We start from the raw sequence: 16,731 nt of genomic DNA, 5'->3' as shown, positions 1-16,731 counted from the left end.
TAACACCAATCTTTTACTCCATCGTCATCGACAACGAAATGCTCTGACTCTGTCTTTGATCTTTTGCTCTTTCGTGATTCGTTCATAGGGTCGTTCCAAATTGACTTAATCGTAATTGTTGAAGATGATGGGTCATTTAAGTGTAGAAAAATCCGTGCTCGAGCATATTCTCTAATTTCAAGTCAACCTCGAGCCTCGATCCTTACCTTTTCTCGATCGAAAGACTTCTCTAACCGATCATATCCTCCAACTCCATCGCGCTTAACGACAAAACGCTCCAACCTCATCCTTGATCTATGGCCATCACACCGGTTTGTCGGGGTCGTCGCGGACCGGGTCAATCGCGATCGGGGATCGGGCCCGCCGCAATTATCGAGGACGGCGGGTCCCGGAGCATCCTTGAAGATCTTTCTAGTGGCTGCCAAGTGTCGTGCAATTCACGGGCGTCGCTACTCCTGTCCGTGAAACCTAAAAGTTCGATTGGGCCAGGCCAGAGTCGGAACAAATTACCCAATTCGTGTGGGCCCGGCCCATCCTTACGCACACCACTCATTTTCTTCTTCTTCTTTCTTTCCTTTTTGTGACTCTCATTTTCTGGTCATTTTGGCCTTCACGTGAAGTTTAAGCTCGAGAAGGAACTTCGTACGAGAAACCACGTGGAAAAGAAAATAAATCAAAAGCCAAAATATTAAAACGTTAATGTAAAATTGGTGGATATGGCCCATTATCACAAAAAAATATTTCAAATTGGTACATTCATGACACGTTACCTTATATAAATTTCCGTATTACAAAAAAACCTTAATTGGTAGTGTCCGTGAAAGATGCGTGATTTTACTTGTCTGACGTGGAAATTCAGTATAAAATGGCTCTTTAAAGACGTTGTTGCGACAGGTGTATTAATTTAAGATTTTTTTCGTACAAAAATTAGTATGGTAGATGTGTCAAGACGTGTGAATTCAGTATTTTTTTACGACACTATCCCCTGTTATAATTGGCTCGCTACTTCAACAATACAAACAACTAGGGGTGTTAACGGTTCGGGTTTCCATGATACCCAAACATATTTGGTACATGTGTGCCCGCGACCCAAATTGCGTCTCGAACCGCATAGTACCCGAACCAAAAGCACGGCTGGGGTCGAGGTGTAAAACATAACTGTGAAGGGGACTTTCTTGGAGGGCGTTCTCTAGGAGGAAGACGATGGATAGTTTTCAAGTATTTTTGAATACCCAACTCGAATCGAAACTGTTTATGTACTTGTTTTTAAATCTATTATCTTAACCGGAAGGATCCCGACTTGAAAATTTCGGTTTCGTTTGGGTCGGTCCGGGTATTTTTGACACCCCTAAACACAAGCACATTGTAGTGGGGAAAATAACACAAATAATCCTTAAACTTTGGTTCAATATGCAATTTAGCCTCAACTTTTAATTTGTTCAATGCGGTTCCTGGACTTTAGCCCAATGTATAATGTGGTCATTGCACTTATTGGTTTATGTTCAATTTAGTTCCTAAACTATATGAAAATATTCAATTTTACATTAATGGAAGAAAATCATTGGACATTTTCATATAGTTCACGGACTAAATTAAATATGTACTAAAAGTCTAAAGAAATAATTGAACAAATTAAAAATTCAAGAACCATATTATATCTTGAGCTAAATTTTAGGAACTGCATCGAATAAATTAAAAATTTAAGAATTTCATTATAAATTGAGCCAAAATTCAAGTGCGGATTATGTCATCGCCTCGTTAAAGTTATGTTTATTTTATTTTTCTTTCATCGGTGGAAAAAAGATGAAAAGCTTTTGCCCGCCAACAATTTCACTGCCGAGCGCTGAACACATTATCCATTCCTTCTCTCTCTCTCTCTCTCTCTCTAAGCACCAAAATGGATGGATAGCTTCCTTCGCCGCCGCCACCGCCACCACCACCACCATCGCCGCCGATGCTTCGGTTCCAGACGTTTCCGCCTCCGCCGCCGGCCTCGGTATCGCCGAGACCACCGCCGCTCTCTTTCCATGAACGCGCCTTCTCTTCTTATTCTTCTTCCTCGTCTGCTCCGCTCCGGCGCCAGTCGCTGCTCCGACGGCGAAGGACCGGGAGGCCCAATCTCAAGCCTCTCACCTCCCGCATCGTCCAGCTCACCCGCCGACGGCAGCTCCGTCAGGTACCGCCCCTTCCTTCGTACGGTCTCTCAGCCGCGATTCGGTTCGCGGGGTTGCCGTGCTTGTTTCGGCCTCGGTTTCCGTGCTTCGTTCGGCTTATTTTCCTTGGAAAAGCTGGGGCTTGGGCTCGCGAGCATCGCTTTTGTCGTTTGGTTGGGGAGTCCGGATTGGGCTTACGTGGTTTGGTCGCTGAGAAATTGAAGGGAAATGGAGGTCGAATAGTCAAACTACATATACTGATGTGGATGTGGAAGCTGTGCCTGTGCCATGACAATCGATTTTTCCAAACTCTTGGTTCGCTTTCCCAATTTAGAGTGAATTTCTGCGCGTTGGGCTCTGGCAAAGTTGCCGGCTTGTGTGCGAGGGAGAGTGTTTGTAGTGTTTTAATAATAAGCTGTGTCGCCGTTTGTGGTTTGAGCTTCTAAGTTTGGTTGGCAGTGGTCTCCCATGACTCAACATTGAAGCATAATGAGTGTTAATTTGCCAGGCTCGGGGTATAATGCCTTATGTGACAAGAATATTTAAAATGTTCTGTTAGTTGTCCTTCTGTATTCTACCATGAATGATTTTGCACATGCCTTAGTTTTCGACCTCCTTTTGGTTCAGATTTTTGAGGAAATTGAAATTGCCGAGAGAAGATATGGGAAGCTCAACACTATAGTGATGAATGCGGTGATGGAAGCATGTGTTCACTGTGGGGATGTCGATGCGGCGCTTAAGATCTTTGAGGAAATGTTAAAGCCTGAGAGTTGTGGTGTAGATAGTGTGACATATGGCACACTTCTGAAGGTATGGCATGTCATTGTGAACACGTATATACTTTCATCAGTGACATGGTTGAATGCACTCCTATGAGTTTAAATATTGACTGTCTTGACAAAACAAAAGTTGAATATTGACGTCTGTGATTTTCAGATTAAAAACTGGGTTTTTATGGGCGCAAATTGTCTCATTTAATTTGCATGTTGAAGCAATGGAGTGACCATCACTGGAGTAGCAAAAATCTTTTTCCACGTGCCCATGGTCATGTTTTTAATAATTTTTTCAAATATAAAGACAGTATATTAAGGAGCACCACGGGGGCTGCCTTCCATTTTGAACCCAGAAGCTATAAAATATCTAAGATTAGTAGGCAAAGATGATTTTGGATACTTCAATGAAAGTCAAGTAAAGGGTAGCTGGCTTTCCACCTTATGTTTCAAGCTATCATTATTGATGGAGCCCTTCAAAAGGTTATTATCTAAAGAATTACTTGAATTGCTAATAATGATCTAGTACAAAGCTTAAACTAACCAAAATACTTGGAAAAACCAATGAAGTAACCCCAATTTCAATAGCTTGGATGCACTTAAACCAGAAAGTTAATTAACAACCTAGAGTAGAAGCTCACAAATAGAGCCTGGTATGAAAGGTTAAGTCCGTTCGTGCATGGATCGTCCTTGGTCTGTGCATGGATCGTGACCTTGGTCATGTGCCACCTTAGTTGTAATATGTTTGTCATTGCAATTTAATGGGTTGAAGCAGAATTCTTCACACTCAGAGAAATTCTAGTGGCTGGATCTGAATAGGAAAGATTACTGGAAAGAGCAAACAGGAATATTGGTACGATCTAAAAAGGTTTCTATTAATTTTTGGCTGGAATTGTTCTTCACTTAATGTTAGAATAAGCAACAAATTTAGTTTTCTTTGTCACACTAATAATTCCCTTCCCCCTGCCAAGATGTCAAGGATGAAAGACAAATAACAGAACACTTCATTAGTCAAGTATATGTTATTTCCTTGGTCGAGGAAACTCATGACTTGATGGAGCAAAAAATCCCAGAATCTGCTGTTCTGGTTTAGGCTCAAAGGATGGTCAGGCTATTGGGGGGACTGCCACCTTCTGCCACCCCCTCAGTCCACCGATGATCATACTAGTTCCCACCCATAATTTTTCATTAATGCTGCCTGATGCTTGATTCCTTATTAGATGGGAATCTACAAGATCATCTTATGCAGATATGTACACTTACTCTTTCTTGGGTCTAGAAAATATCAGTTGAGTCATATTAGAAATAAACGTTATTGGTGGCAAAATATAAAAACCTTCTTCTGGTAGACAGAGATGTCTTCATCCATGTTGTGAAAACTTTGTAGTAGTAACTAAAGTTCTATATTGCCTATGCACTACAGCTTCATGAGACACGGACACTTCTATACAGTCTGTCATCTATAGAAGCTTATCTTAATGTCCTCATCAAGTTGGCTACGTGTTTGCCAAGTCTGCAGCTTTGGCTGGAAGAGTTTCTCTTCGCATGAGTTTGTCATTGTATTTATATTAGGTAGTCATGATTGTATCTTCTTTACCTCAAAAGGGCTTAGGTGATGCTCGAAGAATTGATGAAGCATTCCAAGTACTTGAATCTGTGGAGAATGGTATTACTATGGGAAATCCCAAGTTGTCAGCAGCGCTGATCTTTGGTCTACTAAATGCTCTTATCAAAGCAGGTAGCATAGCAAATACTTACAAAAGAAATCTTTCAGCTTTTCATTTGAAGTAACTTTATTTCTCTTTATTCTAACTGTCACGTTGCTAGCTACTGGTGTCTGTAATGCTAAATCAACATTAAATTAAAGGTTGAACTTTCGTATAGCACTAGTAGAAAGCCCGTGCTATGCGTGGGGCGCTCCAAAAAGTTTATGATCTTGAACTCGTATACACGAGCATAATGACGTGTCCTGACAATTTTCAGTTTATCTATAAAACAAGAATATGTGCGTGAATATTTCAGTTGCATGTTCATATAGGTGATAAATGAATCTAAAATCAAAACTTATAATGAAACACCTATTAAGTATATCTTAGCTGAAAGCAGAAAACTTAGTGCCATTCAGCCCCCTTATTAAGGATATCGGCCTATGGCTACAGGAACAGTGAAACCTTAAAGAAGCCTTGATCATTAGTTGCTCACCGCAGAGTGCATGAGCAAGTTCATTTCTGCCTTTTCTATGTGCTACAAAGGGAAACGTGTGATTAAAAATCTGAATAGAAATGGTTCAGTGAAAGCTATTCCTTTTGGGACCAATGGAAGCCGTCATAATACTGTAACTTTGTAATTTGGCATTAGAATTTTGAACTTATCGTAAGAAATCTGATATAGTCCACAACTCCTGTCACAGAAGATAATATACGTGACATGGAAAACCGCATTCGTTGAATTAAAATCCCTTATTTCTATTTTCCCTGAAAACATCAACCTGCATAAGCTCACCTAAATACAAATGAAGTAATGTGTTAGTCTATTGGCAATAATCTTACATATGTGTAGATATATGCAGGGAGAAGTTCTTGATCAGTGTATAGGAAGATTAGAGAGAGATTTTTACGAAAATTCCTGTGGTAGCTTGACATGCAGAAGTGGGAGATCACCTCATACCTGTTAGGAAAAACTGTCAAGTAGATAGAGAAGCACTTAGTTAGCACAAAAACAAATCATGATTTTTCTAAAGAATATATAACTCATCTAATATCAGGAGAACTGAAATTAGATCATCATAAACTTCTCTTTAAATTTGACAAAAGATCATTTCGCTATAAATATTTTGCCCTTTTTGTACAGCCATCTAGTAGGAGAAGAAAGAGGGCATGTAGGATAATTCTCTAATATGAGCTTGGAATCATGAAATCCATTAGTGTCTTCACTGTTCTTTTCAGCGCTACCCATAGTATTTTAAAACACGGACAATCCTTAAGAGACCTCTTAACGTAGGAGATATTCCATCATGGATTGTATAGTTGTTACTCTTAAATAAAAGGATAGGATAAAAATGAGCTTGATCAATTGACATTCTGCAGAAATCCTCAAGTACATCATGCAAACATGGTTGATGCTCTTTCATATCCTTTAACTTGTTATTGAGGAGAATGGACTAATAGTTCTCATCATTTCTAGGGCAATCTGAAGAATGGATTTAGTGAGAAGACAAATGCTTATCATTTTTTTTGGTTGAAGACGAATGCTTGTGATGCATTTTAAGAAATATACGATTATCTTAATTTTCTGTTACAATCCTCTTATTGATTGTTATTAATCTTTTTTGTTTTAGTCAGTTTATAATGTAATAATTAATGAAACTGCACCACGAAGATGTCTTTTATTGTGTCCATAAACTCTGTTAGAAAGTTCGTCTCAAAAGCTTAAGCTAATAGGTGGAGGGACACCTGTTGTCAAGCGATAGTGGCACGTGGAATTTTGAATATGCACATTCACATGGAATTTTGACCACACACATTCGTGAAAGGGATAGCACTAGCTTTGAAACCATGTTAGGAAGTCCATCCCAAAAGCTTAAGCTAATAGGTGTAGGTAGACCACATGAATATAAAGAGCATATAAAACCCGTTGTCAAGCGATGTGGGACAATACTTCAACAAGCTCTTTTAGACTTCATCAACCTCTTATTGTTATATACATGGATGTCCACTTCTTTACTGACGCATGTGAAAACAGAACCGAAAATCGCCACCTGCAGACAGACCCTCTCTTTGCAATATCTAGGGCCCATGGGATTTGGGAAAACCTTTTGATTATTCTATTTTTTTGAATTCCACGTTTTGTTGGTGAAAACTAGATTTTGAAAGCCCGTTTGGTTGTCGTGTTTCCAAAGTAAAGAAGCATTTTTTATTTAATAGGAAGCTGTGTTTCATTCACAACGACAGCTTTGATAACGACTTCTTCTTCTTTTTGTTTTGGTGCTGTTTCATTTTTATTGAAAATTGAACCAGTTTTCTTATCCAAACAGGACCTTGACTGCCTAACTTTTCGGCTTGTTCAGCGATAATGCAAATTGTATTATGAGCTTGTTGTTAATTGTTTCAAATTTCAATTAGTTAATTGAGGCTGTTGTGACAAACTCATCATTGAAGTACCTGTCTTTTGCTTGTTGACTAAAGGTGCAATTGCATAAGCTTACCAATAATTGTTTCAATCAACTTCATTAAGGTTATTTTCATAAATATCTCCCTTGCTGTTTTGAGCCACAAGATTGTGCCAGCTTCATGAAACTTGCTTTTATGGTTCTGACTCTGTGACAACCACGTAGATTGTGTGAATATGTCTGCTTGAATCACTCATAAATATGCTAGATAAAGCACCGTTTTCCTCATTAACGGAGGCAGATTATTTCATTTATTTATCATTACGAGCTTCAGTGTCCTTTCCAATGTTGCGCTTGCACTGTTTTAGTGCAGGAGATCTACGCCGTGCTAATGGTCTTCTTGCTCGATATGGCTATGTCTTACACGAGGGTGGCAGACCTTCAATTCTAATGTACAACTTATTGATGAAGGTATGCCTGCCCCATCTTTTTAGATGATAGTGATTCGAAGCTTCTACATTTTTCATTGAGTATGCATGTTTTCTTGTCTTCTTATAGCAAATTGTAACTAATACCGGAAGAGAATGCTGATTGAAGACTCTGCTTTCTGAATATGCCAGGGATACATAAACTCAGGTTTGCCCCAAGAAGCTTTAAATGTCCACGAGGAGATGTCACACCAAGGATTGGATCCTGATAGACTAACCTATAATACTCTAATCTTCGCATGCATAGAAGTAGGAAATCTTGATGCAGCTATGTGTTTTTTCGAGGAAATGAAGGTCTGTAACATTTACTTTAGTGATAGTTTGAAGTCTGAATCTTGATATTTTGACAATGTTAGATAATTGGTTACTATACTTTAGCTTGAATGACTTATTTTTTCCCTCCCATTTCTCAAGTTTACTTATTTCCAGGAAAAACGAGAGTCGAATGGCTACCAGGTGGTTCTCCCCGATGCAGTAACTTACACCACTTTGCTCAAGGTTAGTTTTGTTTATCTTTATTTTTGCGTAAGAAACCGTAATTTAGTCAGAGAAGGAGAACTGGAAAGCAAGACTGATTTCCATTAGCAAAAGGGAAGGAGAATGCGGAGAGAACACATACAGAGGAGTGACTGACTACAATGGCAGGTACCACAAGAAAACACAAGCAACTTTTGAAGCTATTATTGCGACTTAAAATAAAGAGAAGGGAGGGAAGAGCTCCCAGCAAAGTTGCTGCAGCAAATCAAAGCTTTATATATTTTAAGGTAGTTGGGCTTGGGACCTAGGAAGCACGGACACTTTCCGGGGGGCCTCCGTGTCAGTGTTAGACGCGTGGCGGACATGGACACGCGTCCGACTCTTGGTCAACAGGTGTCAGACATTTGACATGTGGTCAACGCTTCGGACACGCCAGCGACATGGAAGTCCAGCATCCCGACATGCACGGGGTCAATTTTAAACATTTTCAATAAATTAGGGGCCAAAATGTAAATCTATCAATATATATATGTACTTAAGTCATATACCCAGCCATCCCAAAATTAATATACCCAGCCAGCCCCAAAAATGAATGATATTAACAAATGGTGGATTAATGTTTTTAGTGTAAATTCGAAACAATGAATGATATTAACAAATGGTGGATTAATGTTTTTAGTATAAATTCATTCTAGGCTCTTTTTTTATAATTTATTTACTTGTGGATTCGAATCAAATTAATTTGATTGAAGTAATCATAAAAATGATAATTTATTATGTATATATAAAGATGTACATTAACATACAACGTGTCCTAATTTGTCAGAATTCTCTATTTTTTGAGAAATGACATGTTGGCGTGTCGGTGTCATATGTGCAGAGAAGGATTGCCTCTATAGATTAACCCAGTCCATGTCTCAGTTTGAAAATTTTCTTCTTTTGTAAGAGCTTTATCGCTTCTCCTATTTGCCTATTTCCAAAATTGACATAAATTTTAGTAAGCAAAATCACTAACATAGCTGAAAGAATTTTTTATTTTGGAAAGATCCTTATATTCCCAGGAGCTAAACAGCTGCTGATCTGATTAATTTCTCTTTTTTTAGTGACATGTTGAGTTCTATTGTCATACTTTCATTTTGACACTCTTTTCTTTTGTAGTTGAAGCCAGCCCACCACAGAACAGTTCTCACTGTCACAATAGGAATTTTCTCACTGTCACAATAGGAATTTCTAATCTACAATCTAAGAGCTTCTAGTAAAGCAATTCACTTGGCTTAAAGGGACTTGATACTGTGAAAGGAGCAGAGCATCCTCAATATATAGTCTGTAGTGTAATTGCTCAGTAAACCTAATGTAAGTGAAAAACAAAATCGACCAACAATCTAGATAGAGAAACCCATTTGGCTGGATTGTTGCAAACTTTGGGTATGTTATAATTTCTATAATCGAAGTCAAAGGCTTGACTGATCTGAACTTTTTTTATTACATATAATCGTTGGTTTTGGTATTATACTTCTGCATTTTGAAAAAAATGATGGTACCATAAAGGAAAAACAAAAAGCTTATTGCTCTTGGCTGTCATAATGTTTGAGCCAGTTTTATTATAGTAAAACATGCAATGGAAATCACCTAAAGGAATATTGGAACCATAAAGGGGATGCCAATTGAAGGCTTGGGATGCATGCATTAGACTACTTTTTCATGAACTCAATACATGTTATCTACCATAAATAAACTAAGCGGTCAAAGTGGAGTTTCAACTGGTTGAACCGTATACAAGTTGCTCAACCTCTTCCCTCACCAGTACGGTTTTAAAAACACTGAAGAACACACCATGCTTGCAATGTGTCCTCCAGCAAGGGTACAGCTCTTGTACCATGTTAGATGACCATTTGTCCCAAAAGCTTAAGTTGCCCAAAAACAGGTGTAAAATGTATATTAGCATATCACATAAAATTGTCAAAATGGTCTCTTAATCATTGTCTTCATTTTCAGAAAACCGTGAGTGTCTTCTACTTAGAACTTATAATGTTGGTTGTAATTGAGAGGTCTCACTTCTTAAAATTTAACTCAGTAGCCTATCCCAGTGCTCATCATTGGATTTCTAATTTCAGACCTCTCTCCGCTTTATGGGTTACCATTTCTAGTCTACACCAGGACTTAATTAAAACAAGCAAACCGACCAAGTTTTTTTCTGTACACCATGCTGCTACAGAATAATGTAGTTTTTTCAACTGTTTTTAAGTCGGTGTTCTAACTCCATGTATTTGTGGAAAACCTTTTCCAGTGACAAGAATTTCAATGAAAATTGAAAACCTGATTACTTGGAGTAGACAAATGGTGTTTTCATCATGATCTTTATTGGTTCTTATTACGGGCCAACACATCTTTAACTTTTCATTCCGACACCAATGAAGGATCCCGAGCATAAATGTTGGAGAGTTGGACCAGTGAGACTAGGATGCAGTTAGTTGATCCATTTTCTTGCCATATGAAGCTGAAACATAATATAGACTCTAATGGTTGTTGCAGCACGTTTCTTGCTTGTTCAATATTTATTGATTTATCTGACATTCAAGCTTTTCTTTACAGGGTTTTAGGCACTCCATGGATTTAGTTTCAGTTCAGAAGATTGTGTTTGAAATGAAATCACGTTATGATCTGGTTTTGGATCGGACTGCATACACAGCAATAGTTGATGCATTGCTGAATTGTGGATCGATCAAAGGTACTTGCATGTGAAAGATGTTTATAGTAATGATAAATGGTAAGTATTTATTGATGGAATGATCAATGGTAATAATTGAAAGTTCATTCGAGATCAATTAGAAGGTTGTGTTGGATTTGATGTGTATCTGCGCGGATATTCTGTTTTACTTAGTATTTGCATAGAAGTTATAGAAGTTGAAGTTATGATTGGGTCAACTTGTCATTTGTTTGAGGACTTGTATATCTAACTGCTGCCTCTAGTAAACTAGATGGAGGTATTTGAATCAGCTACCACAAAGAAGGTCCACTGAGCTTCTTTTTCTTGCATTTCTTATATGCTTAGGTGCTCTTTGTGCTTTTGGAGAGATAATAAAACGGGCTGGTCTGAATTCAGACTTGAAACCAAAGTCCCACCTATATCTTTCCATGATGCGTGCCCTAGCTGCTAGAGGAGATTATGGAACGGTCAAACTTCTGCATAGGCGCATGTGGCCTGATTGTGCTGGAACCATTAGCTTTAAAGTTCAAGAAGAGGCGGATCACCTTCTCATGGAGGCTGCTTTAAATGATGGTCAGGTACTAGATCTTGCTCAATGTGGGCTCAACATAAGACTGTCTCAGTGTCTGTAACTACCCTTTACCAAACTTCTGTTTTACTTAAATGTATTAGTCGCCAGTTAGAAGTAGAAGTAATGAAGGTTTCCTACAAGTACTTCTGTGAAGGTGATTAACATCTTTTTCAGGGGGATTTCTCCGTATTACATGCTCTTGTTGCTTGATTAGGCACAGTACTGCTTCACATTGCAGGACATGCATAGTATTCTGTCAATTCTACATTCCTTGGGAAACAAACTCCTTTAAACTCATTGTTATGGCTCTCTTTGTCAGGTAGATATCGCTATACAGAGCCTACATGACATTGTGAGAAGATGGAAGGGAATATCATGGACAAGTCGAGGGGGCATGGTATGAGATTTTGCATATGTTCGTTTTGAATTAAATCAACTGAATGGCTTCTATTGAATTTGTATCATGATTCATGGATCTTTTTTTTTGGGTTGCGCTTTTTCCACTCCTCATTTAGCGTAGACACTCTTTTTTTGTGTATTTTGACCATACTATCCCTTATATGGCCCACCACTTCTCTTATAACTCTACAAAAGTTGTCCCTTTTTATTTTGTTTCTTCTTTTTTTTTTCCTTGCGGGTCCCACTTTCCTTCTTTTTCTTTCTTATTAAGCCTAAATAGTCTCTCTGTTTTCTCTCCCATTCTCTTCTTTCTACGTCTCCCGACTCGAATATCTATCATGCCAACCCCGTCATCCTCCACACTTTCGCTGGCACCAACGTTGTTCTCAACCCAACGAGCCCCTTTTCTCTGCCACACGCAACTTGAATAATTCTGTACTTGTGAGGGGGTCTCTGAGGTTTTGTGGACTGACGGATTGCTGCTCGAATAATTCCGTATTTGCTTTGATTTGTTTCATGAGCATGTTAGGGAGATCTTAGCTCTAATTATCGATTTAGAAGCACAAGCTGGAAGGAAAACACATTGTTGTCCATGGATTCTGGCTTTTTGTCTCACGATGAATTGGAGAGAGAAATAGATGGCTCGATCATCCATGGAGGACCACCTGATATCAATCTCCCTTTGTCATCAAGGCCTAGCTCGATCATCCATGGAGGACCACTGATATCAATCTCCCTTTGTCATCAAGGCCTAGCCCACCTTCTCTGCTTTGGAACGACCCTTGTGATATTTCAAATGTTGTTTGGGACCCCAACTTTACCAAATAGAGATGAATGTTAATATCCTAAAAATGGGGCATAAGAGTAACAAGCGCCTTGATAGTGCGTGGAGCGCCTAGTTTTTCTTTAGTTTCTACTTTAGGCCTATTTTGAATGAAAAATCAAACTCCAAAATAGTTCAGGACCGTAATGGTGTGTCTAGCTTTGAGGACTTGCCGCTCGATGCTTTTTTGGTTTAGCATGACGTGGAAAACATTTACATGTGGGTTTTCAACGAAAGGCCTGAAAATACTCTCGGCAAAATGCAGCTAAGAAGTTACATGAACGGGCATAGTCGGCGAGGGGAGCGTCCATTTCCCTTTAGTGTGGATAGGGGTTTTGTGCGTTCTCACAAGATCCACAGGAAGCACTATCGTGGCCTCTCCAATCCCCATTGCGTTCAAGGGATTGAAATTGTACGGTGAGCCCAATGCTGGTGCTAGGGAAAGTGTGGAGGACAACGGGGTTGGCATCACATGGAGGTGTAGAAAGAAGAGAATGGCAGAGAAAACGGAGAGACGATTTAGGCGTGAAAAGAAAGAAGAAGAAGGAAAGTGAGACCTGCAAGAAAAAAAAAGAAGAAACAAAATAAAAAGGGATCAGTTTTGTAGAGTTATAAGAGAAGTAGTGGGCCATAGGGGGATAATATGGTCAAAACACAAAGAAAAGGAGTGTCTAAGCCAAATGAGGAGTGGAAAAAGCGTGGCCCTTTTTTTTTACTCCAGTTTTCTTCTTCATTTAGCTTGATCTGGTATACATACGTTTGGAATGCTGTAACTTGGTCTCCTCTCGGTGGTTAGTATCTAAAATCTAATCAGCAGAGAATATAAGTTTTGGAATCCTACCTTCCGTGATCGGAATGCTGTCAATTGGCCTCTTCTCAGTGCTTAAAATCCAAAATCTAATTAGCAAAGAAATTGTGGAATCATACCTATTAACACCTTAAATTTGAATTGAACTGTCCTTGGAGACACTTTTCAAAGTTGGCTCAGGATGACATCATTTATCTTTTGGTCTTATTTAATCAGTCTGTCGTTTGCTTTCCCAAACTTGTTTGTTATCCAGTCCAGCTTCTCCTTTGCTTGATCTTTTTCTAAGTGGACTGCCTTCTAAATTGCAGGTCGCTATGCACATAGAGGCTTTGTTGGGAACTGCAAACTCCTTGTTCAGTCCTCACTTACTTCCTCGGGTATTGAGTATATTCTATTTCACCACCTATACTAGCATGAAAATTGGCACTTCTTTTCCATATGAGCACTTTATGAACGATTTGCTGAAGAACAGCGGGTGAAAGCATTTCAAGAAGCTTATATTCAAAGACAGTGTGTGAATATTGATTAGTGAATTTATTTCAAGATGAAGAATGAAGGAAACGAAGATAATGTGGGTTTAATAAAGTTAGGAAGGTAAGAAAGACCGGTACCTTAAATGAAACTGTAGAAAAGAGAAAAATTGATAGGAAAAAGTAATTCCCCATACTACTTGGGTTGCTAAAAGTCGGCCTTGCTCGAAATTATTAATTTGTCTGGAACTTGCTAAAAAACATTGCAAGACATACATATGGAATTGTGGAAGAACTATATAAGAAAGCAAAAGTTAAGGCTGCCTTGTGGGTTATACATGTTGATTCACTCCAAGCGGAGAGAAGGAATGACAAAAATGTTGGTGGCTATAGAGGTCATGCGTAGAAGATAAGCTAAGATAATCTCTCAAACTTTAGTAGGAGAAAGGAAAAAGAAAACAGGCAAATGTAAACCTCTTACATGAGGTTGTGCATGCATAAGGCATTGAGGGTATAAAAGGGGTGAATGAAGGCGGGGTAATGAAAGAGGTGCAATGTCTCATGCTGAAAAAATTAGTAGTGTACCTTTATGGAGTTTGAACCTCGAGAAAAAAAATTGAGGAAATTGGACAGGGAAGAATTTAAAAACTTGACTAGACAAAATTGTTAAAAGTTTTCTACACGAGCAACTTTAAGGATGGCCATGTATAGTGGAACTCCAAATTAAAGGTACAAGCGATATGCTACAAAGACTCGATTAATAGATGACAGTCAATGATAAGTTGCATGCCAGAAACGTGCAATCTCATGTCTAGCTCTAATTACAAGAACACTTAATTTTAAACTACTCTAACCATCTGGTCTTCTTTGTCTTCATTGGTCTAGACGTAATCGTTGTTGATATGGGAGGTACGTGGAATAAGCTATTCTAGAAAGTCAAATAGCTGATTAGTTGAACATTCGTGCTAATTGCCACTGTCTATTTTTATGTTTTCTTCTCTCGGCTTCTTATATTTTGACTTATTGGCATCACGGTCCACAATTGAACAATAATTTTGAAGTTGTCCCATAAAACCATTTTTTTTTCTGTGTAGCTATCATTATACGAACCTATTGACAGTATCATGACGCCATTTGAAGCAGCTAGGCCACTACCAGGTACTTTGCTTTTGAAGAAAGTGACAATGCGGTTCTTTAGGGATTCAGTAGTCCCTATTGTAGATGACTGGGGTAGCTGCATAGGGCTCTTGCATTGTGAAGATTGTAATGAGGTAAGCTCTTTTGTTTCAGCTCCAACTTTCTTAAGGCTTTACTGTGAAGAAATCGTTTTTTAATTATCCGCAGAGCTTGTTGGGTAGGGGGGCGGACATCACTCTGCTTTTGGTCATATTCAGATGCATTTTCACCCTGTTAACATTTAGACTCCAGATTTGTCTTCTGTTTGCATAAGTAGTGTCTGACATTTTAGCAAAACTCCTTTTGTGTGATTTTACTTGATAATACGGAATTAGTCTTATAATTGGTATGGCTTAATGAAAGAATGAGTTTTTCTAGTATGAAGCATGGTTTGACTTGAAGTACTCATAGAAAACAAATGTCTGATTTCTACATATGATTTTCATACATAGAACCCCATAAGGAGGTTTTGGAGGATCAGATGAAAAAGACGTCTAATTCTGCCATTTGAGAGATCTGCCACCTTAGCCATGTTGTCCAAACACTACTTTCATCAGGTGCTAAATGTGATGTGCATTTTGTGCAGTTGAATTCTCCGCTATCAGCCATGATGAGAAGTCCACCTCCTTGTGTTACTACCACGACATCCACTGGTCGCGTGATTGAACTGATTCTGGAAAAGAAGTACAAAATGGTGGTGGTCGTAAGATATGGTGATTTATACGGTGGCATGGCAAGCACAAGTGTAAGGGCAGTGGGAGTTTTCACGTCTGCTCAGTTGTTTAAGCTTGTCGATCCTCCCCTCACTACAGATCACTTTAACAACATTTAGCTGAACAGTTTCTTTCCAGTTCCATTTTTCCTTGATTTGCATTTTGTTCCTCCGTTTCTCCCCCGTGAAAATGGATTTTATTTAGCGGAATGAGCACGGCGGAACACGACCCTCATGTCCCTGTCTCTCATATGGGTGATTGATTCCCTTTGAGGGTTGAATCCAGTTCAACCGAGTGCAGTGAACAGACGAAATGACCATGTTAGGCCAAGGCCAATGTATAAGCTTACAAGCTGGAAAAGGCATTGATTCACCATCAACAAGAGAAATTACAGTGTAAGGTCGGGGAAGGTGAATTGCTCTCCTTTTGTTGGAGACTACATGCTTATCAATGCTGTGTGAGGTTTGGCAAATTAGGTTGCATTATGAGGTTTGGCAAGAAGGCCATCGCATTCTGCAAACATGTGCATTGTAATTGTAGATTCCTCTTTAATTCCATCATAATTTGTTGAATAGGATTGTCGCGAATCTCCCGACAGGGGAAGATGGGTTTAGAGGTAATGCCGAAACGGTCCTCAATCCGCGCATGCTCACCTAAACCTTGATCTCACACGGAGATACATTACAATTCTAATAACCCTATGGGAATCCTACATGAGGGAGTTGCCGCAAGTTTATTGTGGCCGGCTAGTAATCGAGTGAGGTATAAGAGAATACCCCGCTTCCTATGTAACTGGATGTAGGGTTGGAGGCTTGATTATACTAGTTATTCAACTAATGCCCTCTCAGTACCTAACTCGATTATTTGTTAATTAAGGTGTCCACGGTCTTTATATCAAAATTTTGGTGTAAGTTTATCCTCATTTCAACTGCATCGATTTAAGAGATGAAAAGACATACATGTCTTCAATTGTGGCTGAGTGATGCATGGGATTGTGGTCGACTGTGGTGATGTTGCTCACGGGTTGGAGACCAGCGGGAGAAAATCTGGCACGTTGGGGCTGTTTTG

The 16,731-nt window shown here is 39.0% G+C and overlaps 1 protein-coding gene across 3 annotated transcripts; it reads left to right on the top strand.

Moving 5' to 3' along the window:
- The first annotated feature begins 1,830 nt into the window (after positions 1-1,830).
- On the top strand, positions 1,831-16,145 carry LOC115671571 (pentatricopeptide repeat-containing protein At5g10690). 3 transcript variants are annotated; one of them, XM_056318931.1, is made up of 13 exons: positions 1,834-2,176; positions 2,781-2,963; positions 4,529-4,661; positions 7,405-7,502; positions 7,652-7,667; positions 7,773-7,813; positions 7,949-8,017; positions 10,589-10,724; positions 11,049-11,281; positions 11,594-11,671; positions 13,613-13,681; positions 14,869-15,045; positions 15,537-16,145. In XM_056318931.1, exons 1-13 carry the CDS (start codon positions 1,955-1,957, stop codon positions 15,780-15,782), a joined length of 1,701 nt encoding a protein of 566 aa, XP_056174906.1. In that variant the 5' UTR covers positions 1,834-1,954; the 3' UTR covers positions 15,783-16,145. The 3 variants fall into 3 exon arrangements, with proteins under 3 accessions (XP_056174905.1, XP_056174906.1, XP_030449065.1); XM_030593205.2 differs by having other exon boundaries at positions 7,652-7,813; positions 15,537-16,086; XM_056318930.1 differs by lacking the exon at positions 11,594-11,671 and having other exon boundaries at positions 1,831-2,176; positions 7,652-7,813.
- The last annotated feature ends 586 nt before the right edge of the window (positions 16,146-16,731 follow it).

The sequence above is a fragment of the Syzygium oleosum genome, unplaced genomic scaffold, assembly GCF_021117445.2.
Source record: "Syzygium oleosum isolate NSW1041296 unplaced genomic scaffold, Sole_v2.1 Sole_v2.16, whole genome shotgun sequence".
Taxonomy (NCBI): domain Eukaryota; kingdom Viridiplantae; phylum Streptophyta; class Magnoliopsida; order Myrtales; family Myrtaceae; genus Syzygium; species Syzygium oleosum.
Note: the sequence above shows the minus strand (reverse complement) of the source record. Positions and strands in the feature narration are given on the sequence as shown.

Excerpts from the sequence above, each read along its gene's own strand:
- LOC115671571 (XM_030593205.2), top strand. The coding sequence starts at position 1,955 with ATGCTTCGGTTCCAGACGTTTCCGCCTCCGCCGCCGGCCTCGGTATCG. Across the intron at positions 2,964-4,528 it reads CATATGGCACACTTCTGAAG|GGCTTAGGTGATGCTCGAAG; the intron begins GTATGGCATGTC and ends TTACCTCAAAAG. Across the intron at positions 10,725-11,048 it reads GAATTGTGGATCGATCAAAG|GTGCTCTTTGTGCTTTTGGA; the intron begins GTACTTGCATGT and ends TTATATGCTTAG.